This window comes from Athene noctua, chromosome 3 (genome assembly GCF_965140245.1).
Source record: "Athene noctua chromosome 3, bAthNoc1.hap1.1, whole genome shotgun sequence".
In the NCBI taxonomy this organism is placed as follows: Eukaryota; Metazoa; Chordata; class Aves; order Strigiformes; family Strigidae; genus Athene; species Athene noctua.
In genome coordinates, this window is record NC_134039.1 from 1,169,156 (window position 1) to 1,187,159 (window position 18,004).

The 18,004-nt window shown below is 46.1% G+C and overlaps 1 protein-coding gene across 2 annotated transcripts in view; it reads left to right on the plus strand.

Moving 5' to 3' along the window:
- Nucleotides 1-18,004, plus strand: part of PARVB (parvin beta) — a 66,539-nt gene that overhangs the window by 38,354 nt on the left and 10,181 nt on the right. For both annotated transcript variants that reach the window (XM_074901734.1, XM_074901735.1), the window contains exons 5-11: nucleotides 2,853-2,993; nucleotides 3,842-3,957; nucleotides 9,225-9,283; nucleotides 10,949-10,968; nucleotides 12,692-12,753; nucleotides 15,101-15,169; nucleotides 17,267-17,368. In XM_074901734.1, the coding sequence (XP_074757835.1) occupies nucleotides 2,853-2,993; nucleotides 3,842-3,957; nucleotides 9,225-9,283; nucleotides 10,949-10,968; nucleotides 12,692-12,753; nucleotides 15,101-15,169; nucleotides 17,267-17,368 (569 nt within the window). The remainder of the gene's footprint in view (nucleotides 1-2,852; nucleotides 2,994-3,841; nucleotides 3,958-9,224; nucleotides 9,284-10,948; nucleotides 10,969-12,691; nucleotides 12,754-15,100; nucleotides 15,170-17,266; nucleotides 17,369-18,004) is intronic.

Consider the following 18,004-nt stretch of genomic DNA (forward strand, 5'->3'; position numbering starts at 1 on the left):
AGAAAGCCTTCGGATGATGCGGTGATTTATGGGGGTGCTTTGAGCAAACAAAGAGGCTCGAAGCTTCAAGTGCCATTGGAAAGCCACACTGTTTCTTGGAGACAGATAGTCTGCTCTCAGTTTACTATGACATCTTTTCAAGAGTGGGCTGGGGCGGGGGACGTTGGTGTCAGAGTGGGGCAGAGGGACCTCGTGGTGCTCATTCTGCTGGTGCTAACGGGCTGCTTAGTGAATTTTCTGCATCTGCCCTTTAAAGAACAGGTCTGCAGCGTTTTGGGGAAGAGTCGCACGCTTTTCAAATTGGTTAACAACGATTAACTTTGCGTGCAATTAAAATTCCTTGCGGAATAGAACAGGAGTACTTTTCACACTGCTTGGTTCAGGGGCAGCCGGAACCCTCCCGACAGGGTGCAGAGTTAATTTTAGTTGGGGAGATTTGTGTGAATCCAGCGGTGCTTCTGGACACGCAGACACTGCTGTCCCAGCGGGCGGGAGTGCAGGTCACTGCGGCCAGTTGGCCTGGGGGTCACCGCTTCCTTCTGCTCCTGTCCCACCCTCGGGCCCGCAGAAGGTGCCCAGCTGCGCGCACCCGTACGTGGAGCTCAGCGGGGCTCGGTGTGTCTCACAGCAGGGAGGCTGGGCATGTACATCTTGCAGCTTGAGAGCTGACTTGGACTGGTTTTTCCTCATTTTCTTCCTGTTGGGCCTCTGATTAGAGAGCAAATGCTTCTCCCCTGACCTGAGGCTATCACAGCTTGGCCCTAATCTTACGGTTTTTCTTCAGTGGTGTCCTGGTTTCTTCAGCAAGGCTTTGTGGTATTACTGAATCTGTTCAGCTTGGTTTCTCCAGCAAGACTTGTATTACCAAACATATCCATCATCGTGCTGTCTCACTGATGCAAGAGGCAAAGCCTGTGGTGCTCGTGGTGGTGCTCCTGATGCTCAAGGCCTCAGAATTAAGTCAGACCTCTGTTGTGCAAGTCTCCTCTTCTGGTGCCTGCAGGGAAGGCTAATAAATAATAAAGTAGGGTCATTAAACTTCAGGTAGTAGTTACCATTCCTTGTTTGTGAGAGATGTTTCAAGATCTGTCTTGGTAGGCAGATGCAAAAAAAAAATAAAGATGAAAGGCAACAGCTTGTCAGTGGGTTTATTTTGAAGAAGTTTGGAGTAAGAGATTAGCAAATGGCTGTCTGACTGATTGAGGTGGAGCTCCTTGTTCAGTTGATTTTATCAAGGTACAAGCAGTGCCACTCAGCGAGGAGCTGAGTGGTGTCAGGGTGAAAGGGAATACGTTTCTGCTTGCTGACAGGCAGCTGACCTGGACTGAGAACAGATAGGAGCTGTAATATATGACCAAAAAATGAACCTTGTATTATAATTTAAAAAAAAAAAAACCCATCAGAAATAATTTTGTACAATATTTGCATGTTCTGGTAGTCAGTTTAAAAAAGACTTGGAGACATCTTGGCCAAAGAACATTTTTCCCATTAAAGTTATTCAGATCTTAATAAAAATTTCCTTCTGTAGATTGATAGAAACGGTCAAAATGTTCAGACTATTTGTGAGTTGGTAGCCTGCAACTCTCTTCTGTTTGGTGTATTAAAGTACTTTTGTGTTTCTGTCACTTTAAAACAAATAGATATGTTAAAACAAATATATATCTTCAGCTAGGTAGAATGTCCAGAAGAAACACACTCTTGAACTTGAGAGCAGAAATATTTCCGTTATTGGAATCATAGGTTTTGACAACTCTGAAATGTTTCTGAAAGAATCTTTAGAGTTGAAGCCCATCCCATTTTGTGAAAGCAGTTTTGGTGAAGGATGGGTTTTTTTTGTTTTAAAGACTGGAATTGTATATGTAATTGGAGTATATTCAACCAGTCCTGACCTCCCAGTCTCAGCGGCAGAGTGAGTTTGATCATTTTTTTTCCCCAGGGTAGAGAGAGAAAAGAGATCACCTGTTCCCATTGCTCTGGTGGCTGGAGACTCTATCCCACATTCCTCAGCTCTCTCTCTTCTTTTTTTTTTTTTTTCTGTAGAGATATTCAGCTCCTGTGTCTTCGGCAAGGGCTAAAATGCAGAGGAAGAGAAGAATAATTTGTCTATGACTTTGGCAACAAATAATTATATTACAGAAACAATTCAGATTTTACTAATGACATTTTACAAAGTTCCCTGCATTAGTTCAATTTTAGAAGTAATCAGCCATGATGTGACAGTGTCATAACAACATGACAAGATTGTACCAATTTACTTCTTTTAAATTAATTCCACTAAGCCAGTACAAATCTGTGGGTCACAGGAGACTATGACTTCTGATGGTTCCAGGAGGCAAAGTTTGCTTTAGGTTAAACTCATACCTTCAGCCAACCTGAAATAAAGTTTATCAAACTGAAGTAAAGGTTCACACAACATTCCCTGGTTTTTGTCCGAAAATAACCAGTTATTAGAAAAGTCCATTAAACCTGTGCAGATTCCTTGTGGAGTGAAGGCTGTGTTGTGCCAAACGCTTTTCAGCAGTGAAAGAAAGTGGGAGGTACAGTAAAAATTACTATGGACTTGGTGCCTGTCTGAGATTTGTTATATATTTTGATATGTGATTGATGAGCACGTTCTGCCAGACCATACCAGTTTCCTATCCCAGGTTTTATTGGAGTTGACACACTTTGATGGAAGGTTTGCTTTCAGGTATTTTGCTTTCTGAGGCAAATCATTGTCTTGGAAAATTTCTAGCTGAGTCGAGCTCTGCCCAGTGTTCTGTGCTTGTTATTCCCACCCAAGCCCTTGTTTAATTTGGTTCTGCCTGTTCTTTTTGTTGTTCGTTTTTTTTTTTTTTTTTTCCCAAATACAGAAAAATTGGCTGACCGTAAACTGAACGTGGCAGAAGTGACGCAATCTGAAATTGGTCAGAAACAGAAGTTGCAGACAGTCCTGGAGGCTGTCCATGATTTACTCCGACCCCACGGCTGGACAATCAAGTGGAACGTTGACTGTAAGGACTCTGTCATGCTTTCTGTCTCAGCTTCCCAGTCACGGAGGGTGTGATAATCAATAGGGAGGTCGTATTCTTTGTGAAGCAATGTGGTTTTTACAATTATTGATTTATTTGCATAGAGGGTGTTACCGTGCCCATGTATGGATTGTAACGGGTACCTTCCTGTGTGGCCTTTGTTTAAGGACAGATGTACATGGCTGTGGGGTAGTGGAAGTAATTTGTTCCCTTAAGGGTATGCTTTCATTAGAAAGTTTTTTGTTTGCTTCCTGAATTTGAATACCTACAGATAAGAGAAACACGTTCCTTGTTCAAGTAGTGGAAGGTGGTGGAATCCTTCAGGCCTCCACAGTGAGAGCAGAAGGGTGCTGCGTCCCTCTGGGGGATGCAGCTGCTGACGGGCTGAGCAGAAAGTGCCCTCTGTTCAAGTGACAAAGTGCCCGTTATCATCCGAAGGCCAGAATGGAATTTGAGAAGTACCTTCCTGTAGGTAGTAGGGGTGGTTCAGCTCTTGCAGCCAGGAAGGTTTATGTTAGCACTGTGGGGGGCAGCGGAAGGCAAGTCATGGAGTCTGCCCGTCTTCACGGCCTGGGGAGGGAGCTGAAGCGTTTGGGCTCCTGAGTTAGGCAGGTAACTTAGAGGGAGGGTTGAGTCTAGGCTTTGCTACCTGTAAAATTATATTGTTGGCCTTGTTAATTTTGGAAAAAGAGGAAGAAGGATAAAACCAGAAGGGGCTGTTCACCAAAGGCATTTTTCAGTGTCTTTTCCCTGCCTTTTTTCCACAGCTGTTCCTTTCAAGTAAGGCCTGAGTATTCCTTTATTTGCTTCATTTCCCTTGTTCCCTGCAGCAATCCATGGCAAGAATCTGATTTCCATTCTGCACCTTCTGGTAGCTTTGGCAATGCACTTCCGAGCTCCCATTCGACTGCCCGAACATGTGTCTGTACAAGTGGTAGTTGTACGGGTGAGTATGAACTCGTAAGAGGAACTGCTCAGAGCAGTCGTCATTTATCACACTGATTGTGCAGCCTGGGCTGCTCCCAGCCACTGCCCCCGATCTCTTGTCATTTAGAAAGTTCTTGTGCCAGTTTTTTTAGGGAGTCCCAGTCTTGGAAATGCATTTTTGGTGTGCTTCAACGTGATCCTGACAACATCACATCTTTAATACGTTTGGGACCACCGTTTGCTACAGCAGTATCAAGCCATAAACACGTGATGGGACTATTATATAAGAGAGAGTTGTGTCTGTAATTTCTGGCACTTTAGTAAATGGGTTTTGCCATGCATTTTTTTGTAGAGAAGCCATTGAAACACAATCAGCCCAGAAAGGAGTTTCAGCACATAGAATTGCCCTGGTCTGGGAAGCCTCTTACTGATGTTGGTTTTCCCCAGTGACTTATTATGCAGACTCAGACGTGTTGTTTTCCTTGGCATGCTAATAGACTGTCATCATTTCTTTCACAGCTGTGTGTTTTTGTTAGCTTTCCTTAAATAGGGAGATCTGACCTGAGGAACCCTGACTTCTCCCCTCCTGCCCTAGATATTGCTCTAGTTAATCCTTTCATTGCTTGATGCTGACCGTTCCCTTTCACTCTGCAAAGACTCTACTTTTGGAGCGTGTGTGCACTTGCTTTTTAGCTCTCCTGCTCTCCCAGCTGTAGCTCCTGTGGCAGTACGGTCTGTGGCAGGGGAGCCCAGCTTTCCCCATCAGCTGTGAAGCACCAGGCAGAGCTGTTCCAGCTGGCTCTGCTCACGCCCTGGCTGTTGCTGGGGTGCTCAGCGCTGGTGTAGCGAGCAGGCTGGGCTGCTGGCAGCAGGCTGGGGAAGGGCTTTCTGTACGTGCCATTTACTGGTAGAGCTGTCAGGCCAGAAGAGGTTTCCTTTCAAGAATAAAGAAGATAAAGCAATCTCAGACTCTTTTCCAAACGTAGATCCCCTTGCAAGATGTGATTGCATGATGGTTGATTAGGCAAGCCTCATTTTGCTTTACATTGAAATAATAGCATTTCCAGGCTGTCTGCCTGAATGCTCTAGAGGTGCGGGGTGTGACGTAAATGAGGAATTGATGGATATGCCCTGGCTCACTATAAATGTGTGTATTATCTTTAAGAGGTGATTTTGAACTGCTTTCAGGTGGCTGTAGTTCTTTCATTTTAAGAACGGTGAGTTAGGTATAAAGTAACATGAACGTAAAGAGGAGACTGCTTTCTTTTTAAATTTGTTTTGACTGTCTTGGAGAGGTAAGGAGGAAAATGTAAATCTAAGGTGGTCAGCAGTCTGCTGACACCCTGATGCTAGAAACCTCCTTCTGCCCAGCATAGTGAAGTGTCTTCCCTAACTGACAAATAAAAAAAACCCCCGTTAGGTAAGTAAAGCTTCCCTTTCCTAGTCCTTAGGTCAAGCTTCTCTCTCAAGACCCTCCACCTCTGTGGCAGAGGGAAGGCTGTGGAGAAGGCGTTTTCACATCTTTTCCTGGTCAGGGGATGTAGAGAAGACCCCTACAGAGAGTGTCTGGTTCACCAGAGTCCCTGCACCTGAGACTGGACAGGGCTGAGGTGAGGACAGGGTGAGAGAAAGGCTGACAGAAACTAGGGAAAGAGAGAGAGAGAGAAAGAGCAACTCCATGTCCCCAGGGGAGTGCCGGAAGGTGTCAGAGCAGTGGTACAACGAGAGTTAATTTAAGCTCGAGAGGCTGTAAACTCTTGCTCTCAGGCCTAGAGCCTGGAGTCCTGGAGGTGGTTATGGCAGCTGCTGGCTGTGAGCCTGCCCCAGCTGCCCCGTGCAAGAAGAGGCTTGTTTCAGCCCCCCCATCCCACTGCTAGGAAAACCTTGCAACTCTTCAGCTTGGCTTATTTAAATGGAAGGGAAGGCACAGTATAAACTGAAGCATGTTTCTTCTGGAACAGTAATTTTTGCTTTATACTGTGGTAAATTGAATTTTTTTAGTTCAGCATCCATAACCTAGTCTAAAAATACATGCTGGTTCAGTAACAGATCTCTTTAAGTGGATTTTATTTGGCCTTTGTTACACTAATGACAAACAGAAGAATGGTAATGAGGTTAATATTGTTCCTAATCCAAGTAAGAAAACTATTATTAAGAAGATTATTGTAATTATAATTATCAATTTATTGTGAAATGTTCTCTTATTACAGATCCCAGTAATGATTAGGGTTCTGTCAAACTAGATCCTAATCAAGATGAGATGTTTCCTCTCAGAGGTTTTAGTTTAAATGCCTCTTCGTGCTTGAATGTGCATTTAAGGGGATTAATCCACAGTTTAAGCGACTTTGTAAGCTTTGCGAAGCTGACCCCACAGCAAGACAACCTTGGAGGATGTTGTGGGAGTGTTGTGCAAGAGCACTCCCACTCTGAGCTTTTCAAAACTGGGTAAGGCTCACTTCCATGGGGACTTTGGCACTTGGGGTTATCGTTATCGGCTCTGCTGAGCCGTCCTCGCGCTGCGCAGATGCACCAGGTGGTTCTTGCCCAGAAGGGCTGTGTTTACACCACGAAAATTAGGAGTTGTGTAGGTTTAGCAAGTTACTCCTTAGCCAAGTTGTGTGTATTTCCATAGCCCGTCCCAGAGCAGTGCAGATACCTTGTTAGCTTGTGTGAGTGGCGTAGGCTTTTTCGTCTCTAATTTTTAGTGTTCTGCTCCATAATGAGCTAATAGTATTATAGGACAGCACTGTGCTACATGGAAAGTATTTACCAAGATCTTCACAGACTGGTGATTCTGCCCTTCCCTTAAATTCTTCCCTTCCTTTAGCATCTTGAGATGACAGACTGAGACTTCCCTAAGGTGCTGTATGTTTTTTAAAAATTAAAAATAGTTAATTTAGCATCTGAGAAGGATCTGTAGCTGTATCTGTCAAACAATACACTATCCCTTTTTGGTCCTGCACTGTATATTTTTCTCGGAGACCCACAAGGATTTTGGAGGGGACTTTCTGCTTTACCTTCTTGGCAGGAGGAACCTCTCCCTGTCTGTCTGTCAGTGTTACCGAGAGCAACTACAAGACTAACCCAGCAGAAAGCCACTTTTCTTTATGTTATTTTATAATGGGCACCATGAGGTAGCCCCTCTCAAGAGTAGAGTTCCTGAAGCCTAGTCACTCTCAAACCTTTTTGAAATAACCTCCAGAATTGCCTTTCTTGGTGGATTTTGTGTGACATAGAAAATTTTGTGACCATGACAATATATGTCCAAGTTGTACACAAAGTGTCCTAGCAGAAAAAGGGTTTAGGTGGGTCTTCCAGTTAAGATCTTGTTGATAGCTACTCTAGGTGCTGAGTTAAGAGTCTGAGATGATCCATGCTTTAATACTGGTGTCACTCAGCACGTGCCTGTCGTTCCAGCCCTCCTCAGTGAGGGCAGGGAGGAGAGAAGCTTTGTGAATTCAGTGTGTGCTTCCAGTGAGAGCTGAAAATGCTGAGGTTTTTCTTCTAGCTGACTCTACTGCCTGATACTTGAAACATAAACTTGCATGATGAAGAAATACCCTCATTCAGGAAAACAAAAATGTTCTGAGAAATAAGCGTAAAATTTGTTCTTAAGGCTCACTGTGTTGGTTATTTTTCCAAGGCTCAGGAATTGCCATCTTTTGCACTTAGCTTCCTCATTTTTAAAATTGCAGCATATCCCACCTTGGTGCTGCTGGGAGATCTGAGGTATTTTCACAGTAATTCCCTTGTAGTCTGAGCTGCAGATGGAAAGGTCAGAGGCAAGGTAGGCTGAAGAATAAATGTGTCTGGTGGCAGTGGTGTAAGGAATCAAAGTTTTATCAACGAATGACATTTGCTTTTGGATTGCAAGGCCAAGGGACCCAGGATTGCTGTGGGAACATCATGCTCAGCTGCCTCGGGGGGAGCTCTGCAGAAATGTTGCCGTTTCCACCTATTGGGCAGCCAGTGTTGGCACCCTGTCCTCCTGCTTACTGGGCCTTTGGAGGGGTTAGTCACTAGTCACCACTTACTGAGTTGTTGTTCACAGCTTAGAGAATCTTCTCCCTGGGGCAGGTGGTGCTGGGAGGTCCAGAAACCCGTGTTAATAAAGCAGAGATATGGCGGGATGGAATAAAGACAACATTGGGTTTGTAGGCAAGAAAACACTGCCCTGTGTGATGCTTCCTCCTTCTGCCATCCGTGCTGTCGTCAAGGTGTGTTTCACCAACCTCCTGGCGCTGTCCCTGCAGCTTTATTAACCCTGCTGGAAGACATTCTGACAGACCTGGCTCCTGGACAGCTGCTGAGATCTGAGCTCTCCGTGTCAGCTTCTGAAGAGTTGAGAAGAGAGGAGAGAAATTCCTCCATTCAGGCATAAGGCTGTACCCCATGGTTTGGGGAGGGACCCCTAGAGGTGTTAAAGTTTTTGACTTGGGTAAAAGCACTCCCAGCCCTGAGAGGCATGTGCCATGTCTCCAAAACTCTGGAGAGGCTCAGAAACATTTGACCCCACCTGTGTCAGGGGGCTGTGTCTTAACAGAGCCGAGGAAGATGGTATCAAACTGTTCTGGAGCTGAGCCTTGCTGCGTGCTGACTCTGTTGGGTAGGAGACTCCTCATTCATGCAGATAACTATCCCAAGGAAAGAAAACCCAGTAACAGGGAAATACCATTCGTTGTGAGATCAGTAGCTGGGCTTTTTACACTCCCCACACTTTCTTGGTGGTGAGTTCCTGAGCTGCCTGTGGCTGGTGGCCTCAGTAACGTGCCTGCTCTAGCAGAGCCCCTGTCCTGCCCGCAGAGCTCTGGTGGCACAGGGAGCCCTGGCCTGGGGGCAGCCGGTCCCGCTATTCCAGGCCCAGCCCTCTCGGGGGAGCCGGGCTGCCAACTGTGTCAAACCCGTGCTTGACACCGTGACACGGGCGGGTGCCGTGGGGTGCTGGAAATGGGGTGCCAGTTGGGTTCCAGTTGGTGTTCCAGGCACTATGGTGCCTCTGGTCTCAGGAGGAGAATTGTTAGTGAGTTTGCTGGCTGAAAAAAAAAAAAAAATATATATATATATACACGTTTCCCAAACCTCCGTTGGCTGCCAGCCTGCTGAATGCCACTGTTCTGGGAGCAAGCCCTCCTGGGTCGGCTGTTTCACCTCTACCCCTACAAAACGAGCACGCTTTATCCAGTTTTCTCCTGGGGTTCTGGACAATTCTGAAGGGTGCAGAGCCCCTCGAGAGCTTCTCCTTTACCAGTCTCTCTGGGCCTCTAACTCTAACACGTTCCTTTCCAGAAGCGCGAAGGCCTCCTTCAGAGCACTCACGTGACAGAGGAGCTGACGACCACAACGGAGTAAGCACGAACGCTTCCCTGGGCGCGTCTGGGGTGTGTGGGGTGAGACTCTTTGCAAAGGCGAAAGAGAGGCTTAATTCTCCCCCCAGCCCTGCTAAATTAACAGAATCCTTTAATGCAGCTTTTTAAACTGTAGACAAATAACCTGGTCCCTGGAAGTACGTTACAAAAGAGAAAAGTGTCATCTTGACATTCTTGTGTTACAGAAGCTTTTACCTGAATAGCTCACTGAGAGTAACATTTATGGGCCTTTTTTTTTCCCCCCCCTGCCTTCTAGAGGTAGCCATCTATAACTAATTTCTGCCCAGTGCTGTGACCTCTCTCAGGGGAAGGGCCAATGTAGATATTTTGGGGAAGAATTAGTTTGACAAAAAGCAATTTTTTTAAATACCTCTCAAAACTGAAGCGATACCTTGTTAAAACTGTAAGGAGAGGTGACCTCTGTTTTCAGTAGTACCTCAGGAGTAGAGCTCAGCAAGAACAAATTAAAGAAATAAACCTCTTCCCTCTCTTTTTTTTGCAACAGATTATTTTGCTTTGTGTTTTTACAGTCCTTTTCATAAGGAGAAGGCTAGACATGCACTTCGGCTGCAAATAAAAGCTGAGATTTTCCTTTGTGTGGCCTGAAGGCAACTCTTCGAAGAGGGGCTTACATGAGCCCTCCTTCAGTTTATCAGTGTGTTGGCTCCCCGTCGAGTTGGCTCAGCTTTCCGGGGCTTTGAAGATAAATGAAGTACCATGTGGCTAGCTCAGCGGGGAAGAGCTTTCAGATGGAAACGCTCAAAAATGAGATCATAACATCTCTGCGTGGACGTTAAAGATCTCATCGTGTTTTTGTAGGACCAGAGCTCTGCCTTAGGTCTGTGGGCCAATATTCCTCCCCTCACTCCTGGGCTCTGGGACAGTGCAGGGAGCTCGTCCTCTCCGTCAGGTGGGGTGTGTAAGATGTAATCTGTGGAGTGGGGGTTAGATATTTTTTAACAAGAAAGTTGTTTACAGATTTGCGTGTGTGTTTATACATGTATTTTGTTAAGTTATTTAATACTACACAATATGAAGAGATTCGGTGTTTAATGCGTGGCATCCCCAGATACAAGTACAGCTTTGGAAAATGCAACCATCAGCAGAATCCAGCATTCACTTGAACGCTTTCAAATCCCTCTGGGCAAATCAGGACCTGGTTCTCAGCTGATAAAATCTGCATGTGTCTGGTGATGTCACTGGCCGTGTAGATGCGTGGCAGTTATTTACATAAGATCCAGATATGATGTATGCTTTCCTCCTTCAAAGAGAGGTTAAAGGGAGGTAGAAAGCCTTGCTCCCTCGGAGCTGTGCGGTGGAGCTGACGGCCGCGCGTGTGGAAGCTGTGCACAGGAGTACGTTTGTTTGTTCCCTCTTCATCATAAAAATAGTCAAGCACAAGAAGTCCTCATCACACGTAAAACCTAATTAGGCATTTCCGTTCATTTCAAATGGATCCTGGCGACATGGCTGTGGTTCTGCAGCAGTCGGGTCTGGGCTGCGGCGCGCTCAGCCCCCTGGCTTGGTAGGAGTGGGTTAGCCCCTGGCATCTTGCAGGAAAAGGCCCCTTAAGACCATGGTCTTGTCTTTTCAATGTCGTTATTCATCAACTAACCCGATATTTTTGAATGCTCTGACTTGCAGGATGATGATGGGAAGATTTGGTAAGTAACAAAGTTGAAATTTTTTCTCTACTATTTATGTCGGGCACAGAAATCTTGTCTGCTTTCCTTCAGCAGATCAAGGCGATGGATTGAGCAATTCTGTGGGGCTGGAATGTGTTGTGGGGGCAGGTTTTGTTACTCCACACAGATGTGGAGTGTAATGGGTAGAACCAGATCACCCAGTATACTGCTTGTGCTCTTCAGACTGGTCTCTGTTGGTTTGTTTTCATTTGTAAGTAATGAATAGCAAAAATGCTGCACAGGGCAGTATTTCCTAGCACTGTTGTTACTGGCTTTCAAGTAAAAATCTTTGCAACCCCCAGCAATAAGAGTTACGCCTTATGAAGACCATTTAATGAATACATGAAGCTTACTGAAGCAAAGGTACATGGTACGAGGGCTAAGAAAGCTCTATTTATTTGTCCACTTTCAGCTCTCCAATTCCTTTGCATGGAATATCTTACCTCCTCCTTCTTCACTAGTTTAGAGTTTAGACCTTACCAACCGTAGATCTGGTCTTCTAAGCAAAAACCTTTTTTTTTTTTTTTTTTTTTTTGTGCTGCCTCCAAGAGGCTTCTCTTTTTGCATTTAGTTTTGTTAGTAGCATGAAGTCACTTCTCAAAGAGATGTGGAGGACTGTGTGCGTGCTGAAGAACAAGTCATTTAGTTTCTCTATTCCCCAGTTATAATAGGTGAACGCTACCATTCCCCCTCTTGCAGAGTATCTACATTAATAATTAATAAGGTACTGAGAAAATAAGTGATGTCAGGGGGCTCTAGGGACTAAATAACACATCTTCAGATACCAAAGGAATTTGGATAATAAATATGTTTATTTAAAAATAGAAAGCTATTAAAATGTGTTCTGTAAATAAAAATTATTTGAACTTGAAAAAGCTGTTAAACTATGTTGAAAATTTTTACAGCTTAAAATCCATACATTTTTCCAGCATCTTTATGCCTTTTTTTAAAAAAAGATGACTGCAATTGATTACTTTTCTAATTTTTTCTTGTTTTACCTGATGACGACAGTTGTCACCAAGAAAACTCAGTGTTTGGAAAATTTCAGTCAGCCCAAATCTGCCACAATGTGAAACGTTGCACTAATACAGTCAGTTCAGTAGATTTTAGGCTGGGTTAGGTATCGTTATACAACGCTTTGAAGGTCTAAACCCAATTTAAATCTTCATACTGTACGTAAGCTTTGCTCTTCATACGCTGCTGAATCAGGGTTCACTCGTGTTCAGTTTTAGGCTTTACTGAAGTCAGGGGTACTACCAGAAACTTTAAATTAACCACGTGAATCTCTGATTTGGAGGCTGGGCGGTGGATGCAGCTGTAGCTGTGACTGTAGCTGTAGTGCACCAAAACCAGGGGAGCTTTCAGTGGCTCACTGTTTAGGTTAGGATTGGGGCATAGTCAACTCTTGTGTTTCATGGGGATATTTTCTTCCACCTACATATTTTGTGTACAAATATGAATGACAGAAAAGGGAAATCCGTGAATGATACGTTTATTGTCAGTTACCGCTCACATCCCCGGGGGAGTTTGCTCTGGCATTTAGTTATGACCAAAATATGGTGGTAACTTTTACCTTGAGTCTCTTGCGTGGCTTTTGGAGAAAGGCCTTTAAACTTAGGCCACATAACCTGCTTCTCATACTTGGCTGTTGGAGGTGTATTGATTTATTTTCTGTCTTTTTTTTTTTTTCCCCTAAAACCAGAGCGTGATGCCTTTGACACACTTTTTGATCATGCACCAGACAAACTCAGCGTGGTCAAGAAGGTAAAAAAAAAAGTTTTCTACATTGATTTTTTTTCTTATGCTTTTGGAAAGATGCCCAGAAAGATCTGGAAAATAGCAAAAAGGGACTGAAATAGTGAAAAGGGTGTTTATCCCCCTGAGATCACTGTTTCAAAGCCAGGCAATACCTGGATTCGTTGCCTTCGGTCAGGCTTCTGGCTGACTCTGGTTTCTCAACCAAATTTGTTCTAGGTAGTGCTCCTTAGATTCAGAGTGACACAGGCTACAGCAGGCTGCTCTGCAGAGTGTTCGCAGTGGCACAGGTCATTCCGACCGGACAGACGTACAGACTGTGGTATCCCGGGTGCTGTCCTCCAGCGAGGAGGGGCTGGGCTGCACGTGGGCTAGCGAGCCGCTGGCGGAGGTGGCCCCTTCGCTGGGCTCAACAGCAGCCAGAGTTGTGTGTGTGTGTCTTGAGCCTCGCTCTCCCCAGGAAGCCCTTGCTGTTTGGTTTTCAGCTCATTCCTGTACTGAAGAGGATCTTCCATGACTGGAAGATATTTTCCACAGTACCTTGAAATGTGATTCACCCGTAAATAATTTTCAGAATCCCAGAATTATCTGGGTTGAAAAAGCCCTTGCATCTCCTCCAGCCCCACCATGACCCTCCCCCTGACCGTTCCCAACTCCCCCAGATCCCTCAGCGCTGGCTCAGCCCGACTCTTCAACCCCTCCAGGGATCCCGGGGACTCCCCCCTGCCCTGGGCAGCCCATTCCAACGCCCAACAGCCCCTTCTGCACAGAAATCCTTCCTCAGAGCCAGCCTGACCCTGCCCTGGGCAGCTTGAGGCCATTCCCTCGGGGCCTGGCGCTGGGGCCTTGGCTCCAGAGACTCATCCCCCCTCTCTGCCCCCTCCTGGCAGGGAGTTGCAGAGGGCCAGGAGGTCTCCCCTCAGCCTCCTCTGCTCCAGACTGAACCCCCCCAGTTCCCCCAGCCGCTCCCCAGCAGACCTGTGCTCCAGACCCTGCCCCAGCTCCGTTGCCCTTCTCTGGCCACGCTCGAGTCATTCAATGGCCTTTTTGGGGTGAGGGGCCCAACACTGAACCCACTCACCGAGGGGCGGCCTCCCCAGTGCCGAGCCCAGGGCTCAGATCCCTTCCCTGTCCCTGCTGGCCACGCCGGTGCTGACACAAGCCAGGATGCCACTGGCCTCCTTGGCCCCCTGGGCACACTGCTGGCTCCTGCTCAGCCAGCTGGCAGTCAGCACCCCCAGGTCCTTCTCTGACTGGCAAGTATGTAAATAAATCTTATAGAAGAGTTGCTTTTGTCCCAGGGCTTCTCTACTTACATTAATTCATACAGTTCTCTGGTCTCTCCTCCAAGGCTGAGCATCATCACAAAGCCCTCCTCTCCACACGTGTTCCTGACGTGGCTCTTTGTGCTGGGCAGGGCAGGGGGGTAAAGTAGCTGTTGAGCTCTGCCAGCTACGGTTAGTTTTGGGGAACACGTGAGGACGGGACTCTGCATTGTCCCATCAGCTGGTTCCAGCCTGGCTGTTCAGCTCTTTGTTAGAGCAGTGACAGGCAAAGACGTGTGCTGTAGTCTGCCCTTCGCTTCACATGAAACAGGATGAACACATATAAAATAATGCTTGGAGGTCTCTGGAAGACTTCAGCTTTCCAGTCTGACACATCTTCTAGAAGAGTGTTTTTAAAGTTGCTAGAGAACGCAGTGAGGCCTATCCACGCGGTAACGGCGTTGCCACCCAGCCCCGCGTCCTGCGTGGTGGCGGGGTGAGCAGGCTGGCACGGCTCTGTACCTGAGCACCGACCTGCCTCGCAGCAGCAGGATCTTACTGTCCCTGTCCTGTGGGAGCAGAAGTGCCAGCCCGGGTTACGCCCTGGCTGGGGTTTGCAGGTTGCGACGCTCTCATCCCCCAGGAGCAGGGGTGTGTGCGGCACGGGTGGCGTCAGCTCTTGGTGCTGCTGGCGCCTTGCTCCCAGGCTCTGGGTCTGCTCCGGGAACCCAAAGAGATCAGTGCGGACACTAAAGGCACCCACTGCTTGCTTCATCTTCGCAAAAAGTCCACATTGCAGCCGATGTCATCGCAGCGTTTGCCCCCGCGCTCAAGTCTGCTTTCTGTGCTGGGAGAGGCACTAGTGAGCTGTATGGAGCAGCACCATCTGGTGACTCCTGCCGTACGGTGCAACACAAACGGCTGCACGGCTGGGTTGTTTTCAGCTTTATGTACTTATTTATGCCAGAGCAGATAGCACATGTGCGTATTTATTGATCTGAAAAAAATGTCTTGAAAGATTATGTTAACCTTTTCACACAGGCACTGACTGTAGTATCTGACATCGGTGGTTCTGGTGTTCTCTTTTATAGTCTCTGATCACCTTTGTGAACAAACACTTGAACAAACTGAATTTGGAAGTAACCGAGTTAGAAACCCAGGTAGGAGACTTTGTGTGTGTGATCTAACCGTGTGAGTTCTAAACCTTGGCCCTCGCTCCATAACGCCTTGTTACGGAACTGTTTGTCTTTGGGCATGTTAATTTGTGGGCTCAGGGCTCTGGTTTTTCAGTAACAGTGACACTCACTGGTGCTTCCTGCCTTTGCTCACGTTTACACGCACTTCATATTGCTGCTGATTTGTATTTGAAGGTGAAATTCTTGGATTTTTCCTAGGCCCATATTAATGAGTGTAGGATATGGTGGGATTTGAGGGCGCCCTGTCCCTGGGGTTGAAGTAGGGTGCTGCAAAGCTCTATTAGGAGTGGGGGGTGGCTTGTGCCTTTTCTAGCTGTGGGGGTCCCTGATGATCCGGTATAAGCTCCCAGGAGCCGCCTGTGGGTGCGGAGCAGCGAGGGCTGCGCTGTGCTGCAGCACAGAGCTGCCGGCGCTCCCTCTGATCGCCTCACAGTGGGGTTGGGAACGGTTCTGCTCTTGCAGCAAAGGCCTCCCTGCCCTCCCCTCTCTCGTGAGCACACCACGGTGCTGGCTTCCCGCAGCGGGGATGGGTGGCCGGGAGCTCCCGCACGCAGCGCCTGGGCTGCGCGGGCGACTTCAGCCCCCACCGCCTGCTCTGGGGGCTTCTCTGTTCTGCTGCCCAACGCGGCACCCCGGATGCTTGGAAGCCTCAAGTGAGAATTTCAGTGTCAGTGCGGTAGCTCTCACTTTACAGATAAAATTAAGCACTTCTCAGGCCCGAGCTTGGCTAAGCAGAAGCAGATAATTCTTTCCCGAGTTCACTGAACTGTGGAGAGATGGTTATCTTACTGTCCCGGGGAAAAAAAGGTAAGTGACGTCTAGGGAGTTATACCAGGAGTATGGGCAATTGGTTTGAGCCTGGCTTAGTTTAATACCAGTCATTCACTGCTATTTTATGGCTTTGCTGAAATAAATGGGTGACTGATCTGATCTGTCACAAGAGATTGTCACTTGATGCCTTGGGAGTACCCAACAATTTACTTCTAAAAAGGTTAGAGGATGTCACATAGCCACGTCAGGATCACAAGTGAGAAATCTGTTAGAAATATGTAACATTACTCCCACTTAGCCAGGAAGTAATCGACCTATCTGGTAGGAATACTGAATAGTAGTGCTGAAAGTATTTAGTGTATTACTTAATATTTACTGAAACTGTAAACAATATGTTTTGATTTGGAAAAAAAGAATTATTTCATGAAGCTAAAACTTCCTTCCTGTGTCAGGAGAGACTTAATCTCGAGTTCTGATTCAGGGCAGAGATTTGAATGTCCAACACACTGAACTTAAAGGGGATTGTGGTTGAAATGACCAGATGCTGTAGTAGCACTGGGAGCGTATAATGTACAAGCGTGTTTCCCAGGAAATCTTTTTTTTAAAAAATTTAAATCGAAAAGACTTTGTTAAATACTGTAGTGAAGTTGCCAAGGCTCCTCAAGCAAATAAAATGAATGTGAGGAAAAGCAGGAACATACTCTAACCTCACCTCAAAGTGTTTAGTAGTTTAGTAAGTAAAGAGCTGGAGATAAAGAAGATCTTGTTTTCAGTCCCTGCCTTTTCAAACCAAATACTTTACACAACTAAGGAGTCCAAATTGTAGATAACTCCCAGGTGAATTGCTTTTAATTTCTTCTGCTTAGAGCTGTTTACTACATGTCAGTAATTTAAATAGCCGTTTGCACATAACCTTGCATGGGTTAACACTTCAGCAATAGCCATGGGCTTCCTTGGTTTGCTCAGGAAATAGGAATAGGGGAAATAATGCTGTCAGATGTAGGGAGAAAGCTTTGTATCCTGTGCTTTTTTCTTTTTCTTTTTTTTAAGAGGACTGACAAGAAAGCAGTGATATCAACAGGCTCTTAAGAAAAGACTGGTTCAGCTTGCTCAGCTGCACTGGTGATTGCACGGGGAGTCCTGAGCCATCTTACACCTCTGTGCTAGCAAACAGCGGTGGTAGAAATCAAAGGACACGGTTTGGGCCCAGCATTCTTTGTTCTGCTTGTTTGTGAATGCTTATTTGAAAACATGCTCTCACCTAGGAAGGTCACCAGTGTTTCCATTTAGTTTGCAGATGGTGTTTACTTGGTTTTGCTCATGGGTCTCCTTGAAGACTATTTTGTTCCACTTCACAACTTCTACTTAACACCTGAGAGTTTTGATCAAAAGGTGGGTAGAAACTCCAGGTTATATTCTTTCAGTTTTGCTACCACATGATATTTTCCAGTCTTTGTGTCCTTCCTCTTTCTGTGCAGTAAATCAGAACCTGGTATATTCTTCTCTTCAGGAGCTTGTAGCAAAGATGCACTGGCTGTGGTACTTGGCAGTTAATACCACTAAAAGTTGCTTTGAATGGGTAAATTGCCCACAGGTAAGGAGGACAGGTATCCTGTTACTAGCGTCAAACATCACATAAAGCTTGTGAATATCCAGAATGAATAAATCAGTGCTTTGTACTGCATAGTTTTCTGCATAATCAAAGTGATTTATTAAATTGTAGTATTGCCTGAAGGGGTTTTATGTGCAGGGATTGTGCCTTGCTGTGCTAAGGCAGCAGAGCTGCTGCCTGGCCTTGCCCAGTATGTGCCATGTCAATAGGCAGGAAAGGGGAGGGATGGGAAGCTCTGCTTCAGCTGCATCCTGCACCCGGGGATTGACACGGAGATAGAGGTTCTTCTCAAGGTCACTCAAGGAATGGCATCCCTCAGAACTGCCCCTAATCTCATGATTATCAATTGCCTGATACAGGAAAAGAGCTAATGGGTAGTTTAATGTTCTGACAAACCAAGCAAATAAATATTGTTA